Here is a 26,131-nt window from a genome sequence, read left to right as displayed (position 1 = left end):
TAGGACCTGAGCTCTATGGTTCGGAGGACTCCTCGAACGCGCGGCCTCCTGGGAAGTGTGGCAAGAAGTCTTCCAGCCCGTTTTCGGTGATTCGCAAACTGTGGCGCATATCCACATTATCTTACGCCTCGCCAATCCCGCAATGCAGAGCCATTTCCTCCATTTTATGGACAAGGAAAGTTTTAAGCGATTTGCTTACTGGCTCGTGGATTAGAGAAGTGCTTAAATGTTATGACTCCAAATCGCATTTTTTTCTACATCCTATCGCCTAAAAGCAGCAGGCCCTGCAGGAAGCTGGCACAGTGATGACTATAAACCAAGGCTCCACTCCAATGCACCATACTAATGTAAGATGTTAATAACACGAGAACTGGCTGGAGTATCTCTTCAAATTTTCTATAAATCAAAAACTCTTCTGAAGCATAAAATCTATTTATAAAACAAAACAAAACAAAAACACAACCACCCCAGGTTGCTGCAAGTCAGTTCCACGGCGGCAGGGCCTATGTGTCCACCTCTGCATCCCGGGACTGAGCAGGGAGCCTGGCATGTCTCTGTAACGGATACCTGTTGAATGGGGAAATGGTGTCTTGCATGGTATGATGGTGAGGTTTATAAGGGTTTAATTTGTCCGGGTCAACCCACTTATGTCAGAACTAAAAAAGGCTTTAGAGATAATTAACCCATACTGGAAATTGAGGCCCATGGGGGTCAAAATGACTTGCCCAAGGTCACACAGCTAATAAACGACTTACAGACCAGTCCTCTTCTGCTAGGTCACATGATTCAAGCTTTTCCTCAGCTGCAAAGTGAGTATTCCATACCCCTCGTAAGGTTCTTTGGAGGATGAAATAACTTTTATGAAGTGCCTAGTGGGCATTTCTAAATGATGGTTATTATTGTTAAGGTGATAAAACTTGATTTCAATATCTCCTGATGCTTATTCAATGCTATTTCCTCTTCTGCCATATTCAGGAGATTACAACAGATCTGCTTTCTACTTTCCCTTAAAAATATGCCCATTACTTTTCTCCTTAATTTCTTTACCTTTAACAAAATAAACCTACTAGTCACAGCTACCTGATGTCCCCCAAGGGATCAGGATGTGCCAAGTTCTCTCAGTGCCATCACAGGCCTCACATCCCCTTTTCCTCTTTAGGATGAAGAATAGCAAGGGGCCCAGGAGCAAGTCCCTCCTTTCCCAGTAGAGAACACACTGCAATTGGGTGATGATTTTTGGAAACCTCTCCACCAAAACGATGCCCTGCTCTCAGAAAACTATAAATTTAAAAAAATGTATTCACATCAGTGCAAAACCGGACTCATAGCAGGAGTATTAAAACATGAGCACTCTAATGTTCAGTCTGTGCCTCCAGGCCAAGCAGTGAGCTCACCTGCCCTGGGTGAGGGGGTGAGCAAGGCCAGCCTCACACGCTCTCCTGGGCTGGCTCGATCATCATGTAGAACATTTACCATCGCCTCACCGCTGTCCCTTGCATGAGTAAGAATGCAATAGAATGGCTGAAAACGAGACACTCTATAATAGGAGGAAATTGTTCATGTTCAGAGCAATTTTGTCAAAACTGAACAATTTTTTTTAAATAGCAAGCCTGAGGATGTACAAATAGCACTCTCATGAAATCAGCTCTCAGTGGCTTCAGAGAATTGTGCCTCTCATAAAATCTCAATTTGTCTTATCTGTTGGCTAATAAATCTCCGTCCCCATCAGGGGACCATCAGGTGTACAGATTGTTAAATGTAATGCATATCCATAAAAGTCTCAGTAAAAATCTCTGGTGAATCACCTTGCTCCCCAGAAGCACTCAAAATTCACTTTCACCTTTAGAAAAATAAATAAAAGACACTTCCAGAGAACAATTCTTTAAGCTGTCGAGTCAACCAGTTCTCTTGGGGACATATGGAACATTTTATCCTTCAGAGAAATCTGAGGATCAAGTATCATCCCAAACTCATCTCATGCTGGATTCAGAAATGGTTTATCTGGAGACCCAGGCTCCGTGTTATTCCTTCCCTTCCTGCCTGAAGAACTCTTGCTTGCCCTTCACTGAAGAGTCTGGTGGCCACCGACATGAGCAGAGTCTGCACATAATCGTTAAGAACCTGTGGTCCAAGCTCTGCAGGGAAGGGCCGACTCAGTAAGAAGGGGCCAGAGTTTGCCAAGGCCGAGACACTGAGAAAGGATCCAGTGTCTGAAATGCATTCAGTGCATCGGTTCTTTCCTTTCTTCTCTCCACAGATTCACTATAAATGTATTCTAGTTCTTGTTGTTTTAATGGAGGTTTCACAGAGCACAGACATAGGCAACACATCCATCAGGAATGGAGTTACTCTGCAACCCTTAAAAGAGGTCAGATAGATCAATATGAAACTAGAGGCCGGGTGCACAGATGCATGCACTGGTGGGGTCCCTCGGCCTGGCCTGTGGGGATCAATGGATCTCCATGCCGCCACAGCCCAGCCTTACCCGCCAGCTCGTCAGGCTCCAGCCTGCTGTCCATGTCAATCCTGCACAGCACAAAGTGGCAGACGGCTGGGAAGGAGCCCGAGTCCAGGCTGGGCACTGTGCCACTCCTGCTTATCCGGCCGCTGCGCCTGCCACCACCACTGCTGGGGGTGCAGGGGAAGTGCGCTCCTGCTGTAGGAGTGCACCACCAGGGGGCAGCTCCTGTGTTGAGCGTCTACCCCCTGGTGGTCAGTGTGCGTCATAGCTACCAGCCGGTCATCCGGTCACTTAGGCTTTTATATATATATAGATGGCCAAATACATTATGTGAAATGAGCCATTTTCAATAAAAAGAGTTTGATACAGTTTTTGTAAGAACAAATTCTACATACAGTACATCCTCACTTAATGGCAATAGGTTATGTGACCTTAAGTGAAACAACGTATAAGAAAACCAATTTTACCATAGGCTAATGGACATAAACAAGAATTATAATGAAAGGACATTGAACAAATCGATGTAATTCAAGGCGCTGTTGTATATTTCTATATAATCGTATGCATTGGTGCCAGAAGCCAGTCCATCCTTGCTGCTTGACACAGTCGCTGCAGGGAAGAAACATCTGCACAGCATATGTTTCAAGGGACCTGGCGTATATGGCATACTGTCACTAATCATCCGAGAGATGCAAATCAAAACAACAATGAGGTACCATCTTACACCTGTCAGGCTGGCTATCATCAACAAATCAACAAAACGACAAAGTGCTGGAGAGGATGTGGAGAAAAAGGAACACTTGTGCACTGCTGGTGGGAATGCAGACTGGTGTAGCCACTATGGAAGACAGTATGGAGTTTCCTCAAAAAACTAAAAATGGAAATGCCATTTGACCCTGTGATCCCACTTCTAGGAATATATCCCAAGAAACCAGAAACACCAATCAGAAAGGATATATGCACCCATATGTTCATAGCAGCACAATTCACCATAGCTAAGATCTGGAAACAGCCTAAGCGCCCATCAGTGGATGAATGGATTGGAAAACTGTGGTATATCTACACAATGGAATACTATGCTGCTGTAAAAAAGAAGGTATTCTTACCATTTGCAACGGCATGGATGGAGCTGGAGAGCATTATGCTAAGTGAAATAAGTCAATGAAGGAAAAATACCACATGATCTCACTCATTCATGGATAATAGAGACCATTATAAACTTTTGAACAATAATAGATACAGAGACAGAGCTGCCTCACACAGATTGTCAAAATGCAGCGGGAAGGCCGGGGAGGGTAGGGGGGCAGGAGGGAGGGGGGTATGAGATCAACCGAAGGACTTGTATGCATGCATATGAGCATAACCAATGGACATAAGACACTGGGGGGTGGGGGAACCCAGGGGATTGTCAAGGGCGGGGGAAAAAAAGGACACATATGTAATACCCTTTGTAATACTTTAAGCAATAAAAAAAAAAAAAAAAAAAAGGGAAAGGAGTTAGTGTGGAAATCCTTCCTTAAACCCAAAGGTATTCAGTCTCCATATAACTAAATCCAAGTGTCCTTTACTAAATCACACCAAAATGGCCAATGGCTCTCAATAAACTTCAGAAGTACATTTCAGATGGTTTACCTGAAAATATATAGGCTACATGGTATAAATAAAATTTGCTTTGGAGGACCTTGGGGATGAGACAGGGGGGCGGAAGAGGGAGAGAGAGGTAATTTCAGTGATTATATGTTGAAATGTCAATATTGGGTTAAATCAAATAATGATTTGGTCCCTCTTTATTTTCTGAAACACGCTTAGAATATTAAAATCACACATGGCTTACATTATACTGGACAGTGCTGCTCTAAACCAGGGGTTAGCAAACTATGGTCTGCAAGCCAAACCCTGTCCACTGCCTGCTTTTGCATGCCCTATGTGTGGTTTTTACATTTTTAAGTGATTGAAAATAAATCAAGAGTAATCATTTGTGACCCATGAAAATTATATGAAATTCAAATTTCAGTGTCCATACCAGAGTTTTATTGGAAAAGAGCCGTAATCATTTGTTTCAGATTATGTGTGGTTATTTTCGCACTCTTACAGCAGAAATGTCCTGGCCCACATAAATGTCCTGGCCCATTAAGCCAAAAATACTATCTGGTTATGTACAGAAAAAACTTATCAATTCCTGCTCTACGCCTAGTTCCTTCTTTCTCTTCCTGGGATATATAACTATTGCCTCTCCCTTGATATGATAGCCTCTGCAAAGGTGTACACTTTCTCACGTGTTTGGTGAATTACTGCCAGCACCCAGAACAGTGCCTGGCACATAGTAGGTGCTTTATATCTTTTGGGTCAATCAATTTTAAAATTTCACATTTTGGGGGATGTGGAGGAAGCACCTCATTATTTAAACAACACAAATAACCACTACTACAACCTACGGTCTCTATTTCTCAACCAGGAAAGCTGAGGTTAATTAAGACCCAAATAAACCCACACATTGTGAGGTTGGAAAGGAAACGCTGACCCTTGACCTGGAAACTCGCTGTGACTAGAGAGCAGCACCAGCACCCAGATGATGATAAAAGGAGCACAGGTGTTAAAAACAAAAGTTATATTTTATTAATGAATTCCATGATTTTTAAATGCTTTTTTTGCCCTTCTTATAGGGGAAAGGTAAAGCTGTCCCAGTTATCAAAAAATTCAAATCTCCTTTTCTTCTCTGGACTGCCCGTCGCTGTGTCTCCATCCAGCCAGTCTCCCAGGTCCTGGGAGCCACTTCCCGACGTTCCTGAAGCACTTCCGGATGTTCCTGAAGTACTTCCTGGGTCAAAGGCCTCCACCGCCTCCAGGAGGTCCTTATCGCTTCCTTCCTCCTCAAAGGACTTCTGGAATAGGTCGTAGATCTTCAGCTGCTTTGGGTCCTTCATCAGAGAAAGAAAAGGGAAGATGAAAGGATCCAGCTCCACCCTGACTCCCTGCCATGCGGCTGGTGGGAGAACACAGGGAGGGGCCCTACATCTCCTGGTGTCGGGCGGGCACTGTGAGGGTGAGCGCAGGCCGCACATCACTAACACAGCCTTGCTGCCTAGTGTCTGACAGACATCTTCTCTCCTGCTCATTAGATAAAGAAAAAAAAGAGAAATGGTTGTCCTTTCAGATGGGGAGTGAAATCAAAGGCCACGAAGGCCAGCCCCTCGCTGTGCTGGGCTCTCATCACCCTCCATCTGAACAGCAAGGCCAAGGAAACCTGTTCCAGCAGGCAACCTGTTCCAGGGAGAAATAACTGTTAACATGCATTCGACTATGGTGATGGTAACACTATTTGCTAACTTGGAGCAGGCAAATTCCAAGGTCAGGGTTGGTATTTCCACAAGAAAAAGACAGCACTTCCGTTCCTGACCAGAAACTGCGAAGCTACCTCCCTGCGTTAGGCTCGACCACTAAGCTCTAGTTACAAACAATTCTCTCGGGAGTCGCCCTCCAGCAGGCAGTACTGCCTGGGTCCTCACTTCCATGTCAACCACCCGAGTGGAAACGCAAGCCTTTGGAAGGGCTTCTTGCTCCTCTCCATCGAGTTTCGCTGAAACAGAGGAGGGAGAGACCGTGGCAGCCTTTGGGCTGGACACTAGGCCAGGGCAGGCTTGCTGGGCCCCAGCTGTCCTCTCCAGAGGCCAACAAGCCTCCTCGCAGCACCTCTGACAAGGCCCCCTGGCCATGGAAGGAGGCACTGGCCTCTTTCTCTCCTAGGTCATAAGAGGCGTTGGCAAAACAAGGCCTGTGACTGTGGGCAAATCTCATTGTCCTGTATGCCTCAGTTTACCCCTCTATAAAATGGGAGACACTGAGAACAAAATGCAATGTCCGAGCAGAAATAGGTGGTATTAAAGCAGTACCTGGTTTTGGACATGCCTCATTCTGCGCTGAGGACATGTTCTGGGGGCAGCCCTGCTAGGTGTTGCTATGTACTTTTCACAATAACTCAACAGCTGCACAGGGAGTCTTCTGCCAGTTTGAGATGGTCTCATGGAAGGGGCAGTGTGTGGAAGCCCTGGTGTTATGAGAACCTCCGAGGGAAGGTCCAACGCAGGAGTCAGTGCCATCACTTGTCCATAAGGAAGCACATGTGGACTGGCCTGAGAATGACTGCAGACCATCATTTCCAGCTCCTGGGCGGGGCGGTCCCAGGAGTGATTCATGCCTTCCTGCTCAGGCCCCAAGGGCTGGCAGGCCGCTTAAGGCCTCCTTCGGCCCCAGTGGTGAGGAGCCATGTGCTGCTGTTACCTTGTAGATGTAATCAGTGGCTTCTGTCATTTCTGAAAAATTGGCCTCGGAAACCCCGGCTTCACCCAGAACTTTAATCTTCTCTTGGATCAAGGGCCTGTTGGGAAGAAACAAGCCGCAGTGAATCCAACCGGCACAGAACGCAGATGAAAGCGGACCACCCTCCTTGTTCTTAGGGGCAGTGACATGCTTGCTGCTTCACATCGTCGCATCTCTCAAGGCACAAACGTCCACCTGAAGTATCTGCCTCCTCTCAACTGTGAACCAACCAATGTCGTACTCGTATCATCAGGCTCAAAATTCTTTCTGCTAGAAGATGTGTAGGAAATAGATGCTGCCTCCCTGCAACATTTTGAACCTGGTGCTGTTATGAGCTGCCCAGTTAACCAATCCACTAAACCAGTGGTTCTCAACCTTCTGGCCCTTTAAATACAGTTCATGTTGTGAGCCAACCATAAAATTATTTTCGTTGCTACTTCAAAACTGTAATGTTGCTACTGTTATGAATCGTAATGTAAAGATCTGATATGCAGGATGGTCTTAGGCGGCCCCTGTGAAAGGGTCATTCAACCGCCAAAGGGGTCGCGACCCACAGGTTGAGAACCGCTGCACTAAACCAAGAGAAGGAAGTAGGGATGAGCTACACGTGCTGTAGAGTTAAGACCCCTCAGTCACGAGGCTGGAAACAGATGAGCGGTGGAAACTGAGAGAATCAGGAAACTTACTATCAGTCACGAGGTTGGAAACAGATGAGCGGTGGAAACTGAGAGAATCAGGAAACTTACTATCAGGAAGGGAGAAATAGCACCAGCTGGCCCAGGGTGAGCCACTTTCTCCCGATGGCCCAGCAGCTGTCCCAGCCTCGTCATAAAGGGGGAAGGAGTCTGCACCCTGTCTCAGCAAATGCCGCATCACCATCAGTCTCCTCCCCTGTCTCAGGTCAGCAGGGAAGGAGCCACACCCCCTTATTCCTGCATGATTTCCTCATGCACCCTGCAGGTCCCCAGTGAATGCTGGTGGGAAGCTGGATGTGCTCATGATGAAAGTGGGAGGAAGCCCTTAGCAAAAGCAGAAGCCCTTAGGGAGAAAAGGAAATACATCCTCGGTGTCCACCCTTGCTCAAGCCCAACCGCTGGGCCAGTGGCCAGCTGTACCAGAGGTAGTCGTCAGCCGTGCCTCTCGCCACCAGGTAGTGGATGCCCACGGAGTTCGACTGTCCAATGCGGTGCACCCGGTCCTCTGCCTGCATCAGCACCTGCAAGGCCCGGGGGTCAGGGTATGTAGGGCAAGGCCTGAAGCAGCTCAGCCCACCACAGCAGGCAGCCCCTGGCCCCCAAGTCCCAGCACAACCCTTCTTCCTCTAAGGATTTCACTGCCGTGCCTCGCGGCGGAGGACCTGCCGGCCTCTACCTACAAATGACCTGTCATCTGACAAAAGACAGAACCAAACAGAACACCAGTTGGTGAACTAAACCGCAGCTGGAGAGCTGTGATGGCCTCGTGTTGGGCCCGGTGCTCAGTGCTGTGAAGGGGGAGCGAGCCTCGGTTCTGCCATCAGGCTGGGATGAGGGGCAAACGAAGGAAACTGGCACATTCCATTCTTCTCTCCGTGAAATAAGAACAGTCATCTCCTCGCTAAATCAACACTGCACCAAAGGGAGGCCAGCTGTGAGGGGGGCAGGGGGGCACTTACATGGGGGTGGCCCTGAAGGAATAATGAAAACCAGGAGCCTGTTTCCATTACAAAGTGCATTCCACCTGAAGCCCACCCATCATTAGAGCGGTCGCCATGTGTGGCCAGTGAGAGCCACAGTACGTGAGAACGTGCGAGGAGAAACAAACTCTTTCTGGAGCTCAGGAGAAAATTTTGTGAGTCCAAAAAAAATGGCTTCTATCTGCTGACACAGCCGTTGGCTGAGCAGACAGGGCCAGTGACCATGTTCAGGGAACACCCACAGCCGTTGCCCTGTTGTGGCCACACTGGCGAGAGCAGCTTACAGCAATGGCTAATAAAAGGGACACAGAGGCCCGGGCTGCGGCCTGGTGCCGTTATGAGCTACCCTCTTTGGTGACAGCTACGCATCCTTCCAGCCTTCTAAAACTTGTTTCCCCATTGATAAGATAGTGTCAATACTACTACACAGGGGGTTGTGAAGATCTAAGAGCTAGCCAAATAAGTCTTTAAGTGAAGACTGACATGTGGAAAGTAAACGCTCTTGAGGGCTAATGGAGACGAATGGAAGATGCATTGGCCCCAGGGACAGCTTGCAGACACCTTGCCTTACCCACCAACACTAGCTCCTCCCTCCTGCAGCTATGAGCATGCCAGGGGGCTTCACGTCTTCTGCGCCCCTTACCCCTGGGTTCCAAAACAACTCGGCGAACACCACCAGGTCGGCCGAGGAGAAGGTGAGGCCCATGTTGGCGGCGGTGATGGACAGCACGGCCACGGCGTGCCTCTCGGACAGCTGGAACTGCTGGCACAGCTGCTCCCGGTCTGCAGAGGAGGTGGTGCCATCGATGCGGATGTGCTGCACCTTCTGCGGGAGCAGCGTGGGAAGGCGTCAGGACAGAGGTTATAGGAGGGGAGGGAGAAGGGGAATGGAACAGAGGGCTACTGAGGTATTTTATTACTTGAACTATAAACTTTGAAATACATACAGCAAAACTTTCCATTTATTCAATCTGGATGGGGAAACAGGAGTTTGTTGTATATTTCTCTATACTCTTTCGCATATTTAAAATAGTACGTAAATGTAAAAGATGAAGGAAGACAAAAGGTAATCTATCATCTCAAATTTAACAAAAAATGAAAAAGGGGTGAAAATATGTGTTAAGTTTTCCTAGGAAATCTTCTAGGAAGATTTTTACCCGATTTACTGAGGGCCACAAAACTGTACTGAAGTCTATGCAGGGCCGTGTGCAGTTAACAAAGCCACAGTGATAAGGAGGAAAAAAGGAAGAAAGTGGACACTGATAGAGATACTTGTCTCCACATAGAAAGACGATTTCTGCTACCTCATCTCTTGTCAATTTTCTAATTATTTACACAGAATGATGGAAGACCCACTGGGAGATGTTCCCAAAGCAAGATTCTTGGGCTATCTGTACAGAGTATGGAGGAAGTTAAATGCACTGCTGGAATATTCTGACCCGCCCTGTGGTTTTACAAGCAAGAATGATTCTTCAGAAACATTTAGCAATGCTTCCAGAAACCATACTCTCACTTTTTAAAAAAAAATATACCTCATCTCTTGTCAATTTTCTAATTATTTACACAGAATGATGGAAGACCCACTGGGAGATGTTCCCAAAGCAAGATTCTTGGGCTATCTGTACAGAGTATGGAGGAAGTTCAATGCACTGCTGGAATATTCTGACCCGCCCCGTGGTTTTACAGGCTGATGCTCTATCCGCTGAGCCAAACCGGTCAGGGCCATCCTCTCACTTCTTTGCTGACCTGACCTCCACCTGCTCAGAACAACTTAGCAGCCGCCACAAACAATAAAAGCATCTGGTGTGGGCTTTCAAAGGAAGCTTACCTTTCTCTCCAGCTCTTTAGTAATTGCATCCAGAACCACCTTGTGGTGTGCAAACACTAGAAACTTCTCTCTTCCACTTTCCAGCAGGTCCAGGATATATTCACTGCATTTGAAATGACAACACAAATTAAACATCTGCTCATCCCGCTGAGGTTAATTACTGACAAATGACTGTTCGTTCCTGTATCAGACACCTTTGGGGTACCTGCCCTGCCTGGCCCATTCTCTCCCTTCCCCGAGAGCTCACTCCTCCCCCTTTCCCTCATGTCAGGTCACTTGAATAGAAGAGAGATTAGGAGCTGTGGGAAGCAAGCCATCTTCTGCCATGTGCAACGTGAGTTCTTCCATACTTTTTGGTCATCTCCCATATACAAAGAAACTGAAGCCTTATGTTTTATGTATCTCTGATATGTTACTGAAACATTCTTATTACCTGGGATCATGAAGATAATTAACAGTTTGCACTTGGCTGCTAACATCATTATAACGTGTTTTCAATACAAATTAAAGTGTTGTCTATAGATCTGAAAAGGGATTAGGGGATTATTGTCAGTAATCAAATTTCTGGAAATGTACTATTGAGATCTAAGCAATAATCCTGAAGAGACGGTCAGGGAGAGCTCTCAGCTCCCTCCTGCATTAGATCACCCACTGCAGGGCCAGCAGGTCAGTCAGTAGTAAGGGAATTCTTTCCTGAGGCAAAGCAATATAGGATGAAGGACCTGATTTGCTTGGTTTTATTCTCCCTTTAATTTACTTCTCTCCTCTGTGCACTGTATTTTTTTCTCTCTCATTTCATGTAATTTTCTTAAATTTTTGTTGTAGAGGGAAGGAGGGAAGAAGAAAGGAAGGGAGAGAGGGAGGGCGAGAGAGAGAAACCTGGGTATGTGTCCTGACCAGGAATAGAACCCGTCACCGTTTGGTGTACGGGACAACACTCCAACCACCTGAGCCACAAGGGCCAGGGTGCACGGTGTTTTTTCTTGACTTCCCACCCTTATCTTTAGCAGGGGCCTTAAAGGAAGGGGAGAGTCGCCGGGCAGCACACCCTGTAGAGGACTCACATTCCAGTCCAGCTCACAGTGGCTCCTGCAGGGCAGCAGAGAGGTGAGCTTCGGGACAGAAGGGGCTCTCCTCTGCCTGAGGCCATGCTCACCCGCAGGTGTGTGTGCACAGAGAACAGAGACTGTCCACCCTAGAGCAGGACAGAGCTAAGGTTTCCTGTTATAAGCAGGTGGTAGAAAGGTAAGTGGACTGTTCTTTAAACATCTAAGATTTATTTTCTAACATCACTATGGCCAGCCAGGGTATGGATTTGAGTTCAATTTGTGGATCGTTGGTACTAAATAGAATCTAATTAGTTTGAGAGACATAAAATTTGCCATGATATAAGCAAAAATGTTTATTGCTACAGTATTAAAAAGTCACAAGGCCATAAAATTAACTTGGCTCATAATCACCACAGGCCCCAATATGCTTAGTGCCTCTCTCCCCTCTACATCGCAGACACGGCTTCTGCTCTGCCCACCCCACACCCCTAAGTCACCAGGCTGGAATGCTCACCTACCACAATAACCTTGGCTTCTATATTGAAAGATGCCCATTAAAATGAACACAGACAACAGCAAAAACAAACAAACAATTTAAAAACCCAAACAACCAACAGAGAAAATTAAAGCTTTGAGATTTTTTAAAAAATTTACCATCTTACCCATTTCTCCTTGTTTAACTCTCTATTGATTTGAGAGAGAGAAATATCAACCTGCTGCTCCAACCATTCATTGGTTGCTTCTTGTATGTGCCCTGACCAGGGATCAAACCTACAACCTGGACGTATCAGGACAATGCTCTAACTAACTGAGCTACCTGGCCAGGGCTGAGTTTTAAGATTTATAATCTAATTTCTACTTACTAGCTACGTGACTCTCAGGTGCAGAGATTTCCATGAGATGTACTCAGTTTCTGCATTTAAGAAGTGGGGTCAATATGACTTATCCTACTGGTATCACAAAGAGGCTGTAAATGTGAAATGAGTTAACAGATATCAAAATTGTTGGAAACGATAAAGCACTACATAATTTATAATGGAATTTTGAAAAAGTATGTACAAGGTATGTTATGGACTGAATGTTTGTGTTCCCTCCCAAAACTCGTAAGTGTGATGGTGTGAAAGGCAGGGCCTCTGGGAGGTGGTGGAGTTAGGGCTCTTATAAAAGAGACCCAGAGGGCACTCTGGTCCCTTCCACCATGTGAGGACACATGAGGATATGGCTGTCTGCAAGCCAGACTCTGAATCTGCCGGCTCCTTGAACTTGGATTTCCTAGCCTCTAGAGCTATGAGAAATATTTGTTGTTTAAGCCACCATAGTTTATTAGTCTATAGTATTTTTTTTATGGCAGTCTGAATGGACTAAGACAAGGTATTACCAAGTTTATTTATAAGGTGGCAAATGATTAGATTTATAATTTCTAAGGAATATGGTTGCTTCTAGGCCTAGCACTCCACCAACCCTGGATTTTGCAGTTCACGAGCTGAGGGAGGGGACTGACACTCTTGCCATCTGCTATTTGGCAGCATGTGAGAAATGGACTGGTGGGTGGGGGCAATGCAGATTGTTTCTGTGAGATGTTTGCAGGCTGTAAAAACACATCTGGAGTTTGCCACAGTGTTGTAAATGAAAAGGCCATGCCCAGAGGGTGATAGAGAGCTGGCCAGCATTCCGCAGCTTTGTGGAGAATCTTAGATCTGAACACCACAGTGAACTCACTCTCGCTGCACTTACGGGGGTGCGGAGGGAGAGGCTGGTGAGGCCAGAGGGCTGGTGGCTGAGTGAAGAGGGGAGGCTGTGGGTCTCAATTCACCCACAGATCTCGGTCCCCGCGGCCAACCTGGCTCTGCTCAACCCACACCAAATTCATTTTCATTGAAATTTAATCACTTGGACCATTATCCTGCCAGAGTCTCACATGAATGTTAAACAATGAAAAATGAGGCAAACTGCACATCATTAGAACTGCCTCAAGTTTCCACCCTGGTGATATCGAATATGAGTGGGTGTTTCTTAAGAAGGGGAGACAATTGAGATTTTTTAAGTCAGTGGATAATTTTAAGAATAGAAATTACTTCAGACTTAGTTATAAGGTGGAAGGAGAACTCAGTGTGGCAAAGGCCACTTGCCTGTATCTTTTGAACAAACTCTGAGATTCTCCTTTCACGTAGGTAAGAATGACTGAAATGTCATGTCTTTGGAGAAGAACAGAGAATCACATAAGGCAGCTTCTCTGTCTTTCCCAAAACCCCGCATATTTTCCTACGGGCTAGTGAGCAGTACTCCTAGCAAGAGAGAAACTTCCCTTAGTGTCTGGATCACCCCCACGCTCCTCATAAGTGACAGCAGCTCCAGCTCACTTGGGTTAAGACAAGATCTTATAGGGACCCACACACAGTGGGCAGCGCTCGAGGCAAACCTGCCCATGCCTGTGGGTGAGGAGGCTGTGGGGCCCGAACCCTCACACTCAAGGTGGCAGTGATTGGAGTCTCTGACCCTTTCTCGCAGAGCAGCACCATCATTCTGGCAGACTGAGACAACAGGTGTTTCTTTTCTTAAAAAAAAAATAAAATGAAATAAAAAATATATATATATTTCAGAGAAGAAGGGAGAGAGATAGAGAGATAGAAACATCAATGATGAGAGAGAATCATTGATTGGCTGCCTCCTGCATGCCCCCCCCTTGGGGGGGATCGAGCCCACAACCCGGGCATGTGCCCTTGGCCAGAATCGAACCTGGGACCCTTTAGTCCACAGGCCAACGCTCTAGCCCAGCCATGGGCAAACTAGGGCCCGCGGGCCGAATCCGGCCCGTTTGAAATGAATAAAACTAAAAAAAAAAAAAAAGACCGTACCCTTTTATGTAATGATGTTTACTTTGAATTTATATTAGTTCACACAAACACTCCATCCATGCTTTTGTTCCGGCCCTCCGGTCCAGTTTAAGAACCCATTGTGGCCCTCGAGTCAAAAAGTTTGCCCATCCCTGCTCTAGCCACTGAGCAAACCAGCTAAGGCAACAGGTGTTTCTTTTTAAAGATGAGAGAGAAGTCCGCACTCGGTGACCACTTACATGACACATGGGATTTTGGCTTCAGCTGTTCTGTGGAAGAAGAGAATGAGGGCTTCTCTCTGCTGTCCTTTCTGTGGGAAGAGAAGTCGAGGGTTTAAGTCTCCCACTCTGAGGACTCTGAGCTAAGCTGACATGCTTATCGCTACTATGAGCTTTACAAATCCTAACGCTCTAGCACCAGTTACCAGAGCCGAGACCCTCACTTACACTCAATTCAGCCACAGAACTACCTGAGCTCCGTTCTGTCATTGGAAACATGGTAGCCACTCTGTCACCCTCCGGGAACTGGTGTGAGACTCCAAGGGGCAAGGCAGGAGGAAGCTCTTTGGAAAGGCATTTCAGGGGGAGCTGCACCATGCACGAATGCTCACGTGACAGGCAGACGTGTAGCCTTACTAGCACACCTATTCACTACGGCCTGGGGACAGCTTACACACGACATGGCACTGCCCACGTTCTTTGCTCCCTTTCTTCTGCCAAGCTGTGTCCATACCCAACTGATAAGCTCACCTCCATCCAAGACTTGCTAAATCAATTCCAATGGACTGCGACTAGTTTATTCTTGTATCATCTCAAACCATTAGTCAAGTGTATCTGGTATGTTTCCCACACAAGGTAAATGACTTTCCAGGAGAAAAACAAACAAACGTGTTTTCTCTACAGTTTGCACCTAAATAAATCCTAGTAAAGAATGTGAATACAGGAGAAGCTCAAATAGTTTCATCGGAATATAAGGTAACATCTACTATCACTCTGGGCTCCCAGAGACGCAGGATAGCTGTCTCCTTCCACTAGCAAAAATGCTGCCAGGTCAAAAGGGCTTCTTGCTTTAAACAGTAACTTTCCTCTAGGTCTTGACAAGGAGAAAGATACCCAGGAAACACAGGAATTTCGGGGGGACACTGGCAGAGTGCACCCATCTAACTTATATGTGGAGGCACTGTCCCTCCTATTGGTGGCCATAGTCCAATCAAACAGCTGAAATGTCCCGGGAACTCGTGTTGAAGATGCGACTCCACGGCAGTGTATCTGAACTTGTTTTTCAGCTATAGGCCCAGTTTACCTCTGATGATGCTCTGGACACATGTGCAACCTTTGCTTGTGGCCAATGAGCTCATGAAGTCCATTCATATACCCTCAAAGGGTCCCTTGCAGCAAGTCAGGCCCTCTAACCTCCTGTGGTCCCTGGTAGGGGGACAGAGCCAGGCTCCCATTGTCTGCAGACCGTACCCCAGGCATCCTCAGTCTGTAGTTCTCCTGTGTCCTTTGGAGACTGTCAAAACTCCTCCCACACACACCCACTCTGCACCTGCTAATATAAAAGGGAGAGGGCAAAACAAATGGCGAAGGGCACTTTCAGAAACTGTGCCCTAAGATTTATCACGAGGTGGGTGCACATCCAAGATACAATGCCCAATTGGTGGGATGGCACCCTGGCTGACCTTTTGGGAATGATGTGTCGATGTGGACCAAAGCCTCCAAAAATGACCAACCCGCCCTGGCCAGTGAGGCTCAGTTGGAGCGTTGTCCCTTACACCAAAAGGTGGCGGGTTCGATCCCTGGTCGGTACGCATGCAGGAGGCAACCAATCAATGTTTCTCTCTCACACCAATGTTTCTCTCTCTTCCTCTCTCTAAAATCAATTTTAAAAAAACATGCCAACCTGGTGACCCAGCAACTTACTCCTTAAAATTTATTCTCATGATATTATCAGATGTGCATAAGTTTACATGTAAGCTACTTTTCCAGTGTAGTATACTTAGTATAGTGAACAGTTAAATTAACTTAAATATACAACTAAAAATGGTTGGCAAAATTGTAATATAACCATGTGAGAAAATACTAAGCTATGTTTAAATATTATGTTTTAAAACAGTGGTGGGGAACCTTTTTTTCTGCCAAGGGCTATTTGGATATTTATAACATCATCCGTGGACCACACAAAATTATCAACTTAAAAGTAGCCTACTATATTTGGTCAAACATTTAATTAACTCACTCCTAATGCTTTGGCAGGGCCAGACCAAATGATTTCTCGGGCCTTATTCGGCCCTCGGGATAGATGTTCCCCACCCCTGTTTTAAAAGGACATTTAACAATATGGAAAAGAATGAATACAGTTTTGTAATCATGAATACAGTTTTGTAATCATGAATACAGTTTTGTAACCATAATGTATGTTTACATGATTCCAATTCTGCTTTAAATATATATAAACTAGAGGTCCAGTGCACGAAATTCGGGCAGGTCCCTCAGCCTGGCCTGCACCCTCTCGCAATCTGGGACCACTGGCCCCTAACCACTTGCCTGCCTGCCTGATCGCCCATAACCACTCTGCCTGCCTGCCTGATGCCCCTAACTGCTCCCCTGCCAACCTGATCAACCCTAACTGCTCCCCTGCTGGCCTGATCTCGCCCCTAACTGCTTGCTCCCCCAGACCGGCCTGATCTTGCCCCTAACTGCTCTCCCCTGCTGGCCTGATCGCCCCTAACCACCTCTACCTCAGCCCCCGCCACCATGGCTTTGTCTGGAAGGACGTCGGACATCCAGAAGACGTCCGGTCAATCTGGTCTAATTAGCATATTACCCTTTTATTAGTATAGATGCATATATAAATAATATGTATTTTGAAGCAAAATCTACATACATTTAAAAATCCAAATAATAATTAATGCTCAAATTAGGTGATAAAAGAGATGAGTGAATCAATTTTATAGTGTAACTAGAGGCCCAGTGCATGAAAACTCATGCACTGGAGGGTGGGTCCCTCAGCTCACAGTCCAGGAGCCCTCAGGGGCAGGAGGCGACCCAGTGATCAGGGGAAGGTGACACCCCATCACACCTCTGCTGCTGCCACTGCTGGCAGTGCAAGCCTCGGCCGGCCCTGGTTACCTGAGCCTTGGGCAGTCCTGGGTGACTGGGCAGCTGCCATCCGAGGTTTGTCTGCACCTTGGGCTGGCCCTGAGTGGCTGGGGGGCTGAGGGGACTGGGTGCTGCTATCTTTGAGGGCGTGGCAGTCAATTAGCATATTCCCTCCTTATTGGCTGTGGATGCTGCCATCTTTGAGGACGGGGCAGTCAATTAGCACATTCCCTCCTTATTGGCTGTAGGCGCTGCTATCTTTGCAATGGTGTGAGGGTCAATTAGCATATTCCCTTTATGAGATAGGATTATAAAGCATGTTTAATAAATATTACTTATTGTAAGTACTTTATTTTTCAGATTTTATACAATAGGCACCTATTAAATTTTTATTGTGGGAGAAATCAATAGTTTCATCTTTAAAAAAGAACTCTCCCAAACTGGGTAGACAGAATACTAGTCCATTAATGATCTCATTTCTTTTGCTAGCCATGGGCCAGGAAATTTTAAATTACCTGCATTTTTTGTCCCTGTCCCCTGGACTTTTATTAAATTAGACCCACTGGGGTTTCCAATTTCTTTTTCTATGTTGGAAATCTGAACGGACTGTCAAGCGGCGGAAGGGTGAACTGATACTGTCACCAGGAAGTCTGCACGGACTTGCTCCACTTTTCTGTTCTTGGTCTTGCTGATCAAAAATGGCTTTAGTCAAAAGATGATTAGAGCCAGCTTTTCTTAGCCAGTGAAGAGTATCTATTATTTCAGCTGAAAATGAAAAAAGGCTTTAGCCACACATTACATTTTATAAATTGTCTGTTTCACCTTGGCTTCCGTGACTTAAAGCTTTTTAAAAAATGTCTTCCTCCAGATGGAAAGGTGTGAGGGAACAAAGGAAAACCCACTTCTTGACAGTCAGCAGTGCTTTGCTGGAGCCATGAAATTGTACAAAACTGCAGGGAAACCTGGGCCTAAAGAGTAACTATAAAAATGGGGGGTGGGGAAGGGCGACTTCCTATAGACCCACAGGGCCTCTTATTTGATCAAAACCAAGAAACCTTGATTCCCCATTTACTCTTTTGGCTCAGGATTTCATGGCTGGTCAAGGATGGAAGGGTGTCAACGGCCATCTAATCTAACTCCCAGCTGACATTGGCTCTGCTTCTGAGTGAAGTTAGGGTGGTGCCAAATGGGTGGCCTTAGAGTAGGAAAGGTTCTGATGGTCCAAACCGCAACGCTCATAAACTTGTTTTCTACTTGGATTTTCCACTATAAAAATGAATTTACATTCAAGAACACAAAAAAGAACCACATTTTCAAGGACTTATTATCAGAAAGAATGTAGTGTCTGGCTTCAGCATCACAATGAAGATAATCTGCATCAACTCAATTTCTCTTTCAGGGACAAACTCTTCATTTTCCTAGGACCCCATGGAAGCACAGAAACTCTCAAGCATGGGCCTGGGGAGAGCTCCAGGCTCTTTCTCTGCTGGATTCTTTAAGAATTACACTGCAAATTAGCCTTCATTTTCATAATCTGCAAAATACCATTAAGACTCTGGGATGCTGAAGAAGCAGGATGATAATCACCCTACAGGTGGGATTCTAAGCAGTCGGCATTCTCCTGATATATTTTTCCAGCACCAAGCCCATGAGGCAGGCCATGGCTTCCTCTTTTAGGTAAGAAAACATCAAAATATGCCAAATAATTTAAAGGACTTGCATAGCTACCAGAGTTTTAAATCACCCAACATTCTTGAATCCCATCACTCAGCCTAATCAATTTCACAGCACAGCTGTAAACTCAGGAAATCAAACTCTCAGGTTACATCTGAAACCACTGGAAGAGCACTCACCTAACCTGAGGAATGATGCAAGTTGGTGGAAAGTTTAAAAAAATGCTTTCAAACCTTGCTGCACTAAGTACAGAATTTCCATACACCTCTTTCTTGTTGGCCACACGGCACAATTTACAGTTGCCTCTTGGCCAATTAATGGGCCTTTCATCCTCAATTCTAATGCCCACTGACTGCCTTTTCAGTTGTTTACATTGGCTCTCAACCTGGTTCAGAAGGTGGACCAAGGGCAGGCAAGGGTGTTCTCCAGGGAAGCCCACGAAATGCCGATAGACTTATTCCCATCACACACACAAGGAACTAAAACATAGCATTTGACAAATTCGCATCTAAAAATATCACACTTCTGAATTTTTTTCCATTCATGTGCTATTTGCTGTACTTATTCATTGACTTTCTTATCTGGCAGAGTTCACAGTAGACAGAAGTTAGACCTTAATGGTTTAAGAGAGTTATAAGAAAAAACTTAAAATTGAGAAAAAATTTCTATTCATTGAATTTTCATCTGTAGAAACCAGAAAAGATCACCAAGACTGAGTTTAGCAACAGAGTGCTCTGGTTCCTCTCGTGGTTCCACTGAAATACAATTTCAGAACCATCAATCTGTACGTCCACATCAACTTGTGAACTCTGAAAACTGCAGGCCATCTAAATAATTATATGTAAGATGGCAAAAATTAGTAGAGCTTGATAATTGATCCCTGTATCCTCTAGCCTATCTTATGTTTCTTTTTTTTAATATTACCTGTTTTTAAAAAATATATGTTTTTATTGATTTTAGGGAGAGAGGAAGGGAAAGGGAGAGAAACATAGATTGGCTGCCTCCTGCATGCCTCCTACTGGAGATTGAGCCCAAAACCGGGGCATGTGCACTGACCAGGAATCAAACCAGTGACCTCTCTGTGTACGGGACGAAGCTCAGCCAACTGAGCCACACCTACCAGGCCCCCTCTGTTTCTTAAAAGTTACCAGTTAGTCTGCTCAATCACAAGGTAAAATAACATTAAAAAAACACACACCACACATTCTGTCTCTTGTCATTCTTATCTGTTCTGTAATCTTCCAGAAGGCTGAGAGCTCATTTAGATCTAAGTCTCTTCATGCAGGGTAATACCAGGCCCAGATAATGTCAAAAATGTCAATGTAATTTTCTTGGCAATGAAGATTGCTAGGTTTCGTCCCACAAGGACAGAAATGGAGCTGGTGTAGATTATCCTGTGGTACTTAGCATAGTAAGACACTAACAACAGATATGAAATGAAAATTTGAAATGATAAAACCACCATATTGGAAATAGCCCTAAAATATAGGGGTAACAGGCTTGGATATAGCCTCAGCTCTGCCTCACAGTAGTCATGAGATCTTAGGCAAATCATAGCCTTTATGAACTTCAGTTTCCCTGTTTGTAAAATGGGGATCCTGCCAACTTCCTGCCAACCATAAATGACTGTAATAAGGAGACAAAGGATTAAGAAGGGTTGAAAACTCGATTTTGTTAAATAATGGTTAATTTGTTAAAGAAAATTACACAACTAAAGCAAATGACATGGGATGGTTAGAGGGTTAATATATATATCAAATACACATAGAATTAATTTCTAGCAGTTGTTCCTATACTGAGGCATTCTCGAAATACACTTAGCATAAATTCCAACTTTCTCTGAGATATTCAGAATATATAGCATCATCCTGCAGATAGTCCTGATGACCACCCATCAACAGTGATCTCCACAAGCATAAAACTGCAAATTAAAAGATTTTTGAAGTAGACGAGGCAGCCTAAGACATGAAGCAGGCTCACTGTCCTTGCCCAGGGAGGTGGGAAGAGGTGATGGAGAGGCAGGTTCAGAGAACTGTGGGTAATCTCCACCGAACCCCTCCTGGGAAGAAACACCTGTGAACACAACTTCCAAATCCTGGTATCCAGCCCAGACTCACAGAGTTGTCCTTGGTGGTCATCTCCTTGGCCGCGGCATCCAGGGACGCTCTGGCCTTGGCACTGATCCGGCCAGGGGCCACCACCACCATCTTGCGCTGCTTGGCCGGGAGCTGCGAGAGGACGTCGGACTTGAGGCGCCGCAGCATGACCGCCTCCTCCAGCAGCAGCTTCAGCTCCCCCAGGTTGGAGGAGCCGGAATAATCCCATCCCCAGGTGTGCTGTGGAGGAGAACCAAGACAAACGTGAGACCCCAGGGCCCAGGAACAGGGCTGTCACCGACCCTCACAATCTCCTCTTCCCCAGCTTTGTGCAGAGAACATCAAGCGGCTTTAAAGGATGAATACAACACCATATGAGAAACAGGAAGGAAAAGAGAAAAGAGAGTCAGGAATGAGGCGGACAAAAATCACCTATCTTGGCGTGCTACAATTTGGCACTAATTTGCTTTCTAGCAGCAAATGCAAGATGTCAGCGGTTTGGTGTCCATTACATTGAAAAACAAACAAGACCTTGTCAGACTTTCCTGTATACTAAGTACAGAAATAACATTCCTAGGGCTCATCCTACAGGGTCCATTGTACAATGTAACACCTAATGTCAGTGATCTTTATTTGATGACGTTTACAGGGATGTAAACACCTGTTGTTCTCAGTATGGTCACACCAACACATCCAAGAGCAACATCATAAACACAACGGCAGTGTTAGTGGTGGTGGGTTGAGGGGAGGAGCCGGAACACAGGTTTTTGCCCGTCTGGCTGAAACCAGAGGAGGTCCTGCATAAACCTGGCTCCCTCATTTGATCCGGGGGCGGGGGGGGGGGGGGGGGTGAGCAAGAATGGCTACTCCCTGCCACACTGCTAGAGATGTTACCAGTTAAAATAACCCCATCTTTCACTAACAATCTTCCTGGAAACAGGACTGACTTCTACAGTCAGGCAGCCAGGGTGTCTGCTTCCTTAATTTTTAGCCACTCATCTCCCCTCTGGGCCCCCCTCCCCTGGACTGTGTACCACCTGGGTAAGGGTGCACCTAGTTCATTTTCCAGGGCCAAAGGACCTAGTATAATTGTGGAGACATGGTAGGTGTCCAAGAAACCTTTGCTGAATTGAGGATACAAAGAGAAAGTCAAAGATAGAGAAATAAAAGAATTAAAAATTGTTTCTTTAAAAAAAAAATCTGAAATCAACTGGAAGTTCAGTCAATGCCTTCATGCTCTGGGGTTGAAAATGAGCTCGGCATGGGGCACTCTCTTCAGTGGCTTCTATTAAGTTGACCACACACACAAAATGGGAGCCCTGGGCTACCAGCTGCACAGAATAAAAGAATAAAAATCATGCTGGGAACAAGAGGATATACTTAATCTGGATATCATGCTCCTAAGTTCTAACATTATCAGCTCTTCATCTTGCAGCTTAAAAACCCATACCAAAGATTTTAAATTGGACTTCAGAATAATCACAATCCAGCAAGCTGTCACTGAAAACTTACCAGGCACCAGGCTAAGTGGGAGGAAGAACACAAAGATGAGGAAGGCACTGCCCCTGACTGTTTGAGTGGGTGGTGTCAGGAAGCAGCAGCAAGGAGGAGGGAAAGGGTGAATTTGAGGATGGAGAGGATGGAGGACACTAGGAACACAAGGGGGCACAGTTTGGGGAGTAACGGCAATGAATTCCATCTGCAACCCCTGCAATCACTGGCTGAATAGTATCCCCTGGGCCCAGACATCAAGGAAGAGAAGATCCTTTTCCGAAAGTGGATTATTTGCAAAGAGGACAAAGGTACCAATCACACATGAAGGGCTTTGAGGAAACATGAGAAGGTATACAATCTGGATTGATCCCAGGGGAGAGTGCATCACAAATGTATTAAAATGCTAAAGAAGTATGTTTAATAACTGAGAAACTTCCTGTTTCAGTAGCAGGCTAAAAATAGTTTGCAACTAACTTTACAAAGCACTACAATTTACATTATAAATACTTAGTTTGAATGTAAGTGGATATTTTTAAAGTACTTGAAAAGTTTTATTTTCTTTAAAAAAGTATTTAACAATAAGGCCGACAGTCTGATTTACATCATGAACTTGCAGAGCAAGGCTCTTCCCTCATGAATGGCATGGGCAACGGCAACGAGTGAGTCCCAGCCAGTTCTCCAAAGTCAGTGTCTCTGATGCAAACGGTAGCTGGGTATATTTGTGATTTGATCACAAAGTGGGAATCTTTAAGGTCTGAATCAATGAGGTTTTGGAGTCCAGCCAGTCCTCTACAGCAGGGCCAGTGCCCACAAGAAAGAGGCAGAAGCTCAGGGTGTGGCTCAAAGTTTACAAAGTCACAGCAGACTGGCTGGGAACAAGGAGTCAACGTTTTGAATTGGGGGCTTCGGGAGAGATGCAGAGGAACCTGTGAGGAGGGCAGTGCCCCAGCCTCAGCTGCTTGATCAGATTAATGATCACGAAAGGATGCAATGGCCCAGCAGGAGGAAACTGGGATTTGTGAATAATGTAATTTAAACATTTTTAAAATGTTGATTTTCTCTGCTTATAAAAGTAATCATGTTGGTGCACATTACCTTCCAGTCAGATATGAGAGAATAAAGGAGAGAGAGGAAGGAAGGGAGGGAGGAAGGTAGAATGGAAGGGAGGAGACATTTTGTATCCTATTTTTTTTCACTCTTGTATTTACCCATGTTATTAAATATAATTTCTTTTATCACTAAAAAACAACAACAATAACAACAAAACCCCCCAAAAAAACCCACACCAAAAAACTGAGGTTCTAGAAACCGAGATTTTCATTGCAAAGATCTTTGTGGTCACAGGCTCCCTCTGCTACTTCTGGAGGACGGAGCTGCACAGACAAGCTCCTGAGGGTGCAGGCCAGAGGCAGCGCTCCCCATGGAGACTCAGGGTCCACTGAGAGCCCACCTGAGGCTCAGGATCTTGCTCCCATGCCACCTGCTCAAAGGGCTCTTTCGCCTTCACTGCATATATTTTCACCTTTTCAGAGGATTTTTCATACTCCTCCCCATGCCAAGTGACCTTCACCAGCTTCATCTACTCTCTTCCCTCTGTCTCTGCCTCGGTCCACCCCCAGCTCGCTTCTGAGCTATTCTCTCTGGCAAGAGCTGCTGATTCTGAGCTCCATGCCCTACGCGTTAGCCATGGTCCCTGTTGGAAAACACTAAGCTAGAACCACCATAAGCATTAAAACTAGGAGGGAGTGTTCTCATCCTACTCCAAGGACACTTCCAGGTCAGAATTAGGGGAGGGCAGAGATAAAATCTTAATTCAGCTCCCTGTCAGGGCTCTTCTGATCATACAATGGCCAAAGAGAAGAAACAGAAATGTAGGGGTCAAAATCAGGTTACAAATGGGGGGCTGGTGAGGAAGGGGAGAATAAGTACCCGCTTGGCATCACAGTAGCGAAGTCCGAAGGCATGAAACTGAGGGAAGAACGTTGGCTTGACGGCAATGATCTGCGTGTACAGCTCTGCAGGTCTCGACATGGCTGGCGTGCCCGACAGTAAGATCACGCGCTTGGCCATCTAGGAAACAAACAGACAAAGGTGCTGAGAACATAATTTCCCAAATGTCAGGGACAGCACAATGCCCAGAAAGCAACACAAACGCCTTCCACTTCCTGGGCACCCTGACCGCTGGAGTTCTCAAGTTTGATCATCGCAGAACCAAGGTGGGTCCGATTCCAAAGACTGTAAAGACCAGCCTTGCTCTGGAGCTCAGTGTGGCACACAACCTGGGATCTCTAAGTGAAGGTACTGTGATGAGAGAAACAGCACATGTGTGCCGAGAGCCTCATGGCCTGGCCCGTGTAAGCAGTTGGATGTCATCTCCTAAGCAGCCTTCGTAGCACCCTCTGCCATCTCTACGTTGCCACTTAGCATGTGACAGCGAATTCTGTATCTTCTGTCTCCCTCACTAGGCTTCAAGCTTTCTGACAGCAAGGGCTAGGCGGTGCTCCTCCATTTCTGTAGCACAGTGCCTGGCACAGAGTAAGTAACTAACAAATGTTCACCATATGTTGAAAACCATTCAGAAGGAAGCTATTTAGTGCCCTGGGGACCATGGAGTAAACCCAAAGAACCCCGCACGGGGAGAGGAAGCAGAAGCAGGGGCACAGCCGCAGCCCTGCACTGCAGCATGGGTTCTGACATCCACGTTGAACCTAAGAGCAGATAATGACACCTAGGACCAGCCCGACCTCACTCCCAGGACGAAGTGTGTAAGCCATGATTTGATTTTCTTTAGAGGGAAAAAAGGGCCCTCACTAACTCAGCAGCACAATACTTTGAGCTGGAGATCCCTGACTGAAGCTGCAGGTACTAAGGACTTTAAAGATGGGACCCGGATCCATTTACCTTCCTCAGTCCGGGTCTGCAACAGCTCATCAGTGGGCAGAGTGGAAATACACAGTTGGTTGATGAACTTCATGTTTCTCATTACCCTGACACCAACCTGGTCCAAGGGGATTAGACCCAAATATCCCACCTCTTATTATTAAGATGGAAAAGAGGGTGAGAAGAAAAAAAAAAGACACGTCTCATTGTATTAGAACAAGTAATCACCAAAGATTACGGGAGGTAAAATTCATTTCAGCTCTGGGAAGGGACCCTACTGTGGAACTCAGTTGTCTAGAAACAGCTTGTTAACCGCTGTAACCTTGAGTTAATGACAGTAGTGTAAAGAGTATAAGGCAACTGCGTGCAGTAAATCACCTAGGGCGGAAATTAGGTTTTCAAATGAATACACTTGCCTCATAAAAATAAATAAATAAAGGTGCAACAGAGAGAAGAGAAATGGCTCCTTATAAATATACAGTATATACAATTCTCAAGATGCACTTTTGCCCTCTTAGCAGCCACCTCTACTGAATTCCATTATGACAGGAGAGCTGTGAGCCTCTCCAGCTATAATTTTCCACAGTTCAATTACCCAGGACCTCTAATTTCCTGCGCATTTAATGCAGACTCATTAAAATAACAATGAGCTTCTTGAATGGCGTCTGTACCACTGCTTGCCTTAGCTCAAGACCATTTTAATGAAACCAGGAAAATGAAAA

The 26,131-nt window shown here is 45.7% G+C and overlaps 1 protein-coding gene across 1 annotated transcript in view; it reads right to left on the bottom strand.

The window, feature by feature from the left end:
* Window positions 1-5,054: 5,054 nt before the first annotated feature.
* Window positions 5,055-26,131, bottom strand: part of SMARCAL1 (SWI/SNF related, matrix associated, actin dependent regulator of chromatin, subfamily a like 1) — a 46,428-nt gene continuing 25,351 nt past the window's right edge. The window contains 8 exon segments of the mRNA XM_006082497.3: window positions 5,055-5,379; window positions 6,740-6,836; window positions 7,894-7,994; window positions 9,097-9,279; window positions 10,282-10,384; window positions 14,404-14,474; window positions 21,057-21,275; window positions 24,459-24,599. Coding sequence (XP_006082559.1) covers window positions 5,119-5,379; window positions 6,740-6,836; window positions 7,894-7,994; window positions 9,097-9,279; window positions 10,282-10,384; window positions 14,404-14,474; window positions 21,057-21,275; window positions 24,459-24,599 — 1,176 coding nt within the window. The 3' untranslated portion in view covers window positions 5,055-5,118.

Source organism: Myotis lucifugus, unplaced genomic scaffold, assembly GCF_000147115.1.
Source record: "Myotis lucifugus unplaced genomic scaffold, Myoluc2.0 scaffold_3, whole genome shotgun sequence".
In the NCBI taxonomy this organism is placed as follows: domain Eukaryota; kingdom Metazoa; phylum Chordata; class Mammalia; order Chiroptera; family Vespertilionidae; genus Myotis; species Myotis lucifugus.
This window is presented reverse-complemented; position numbering and strand designations above follow the sequence as displayed.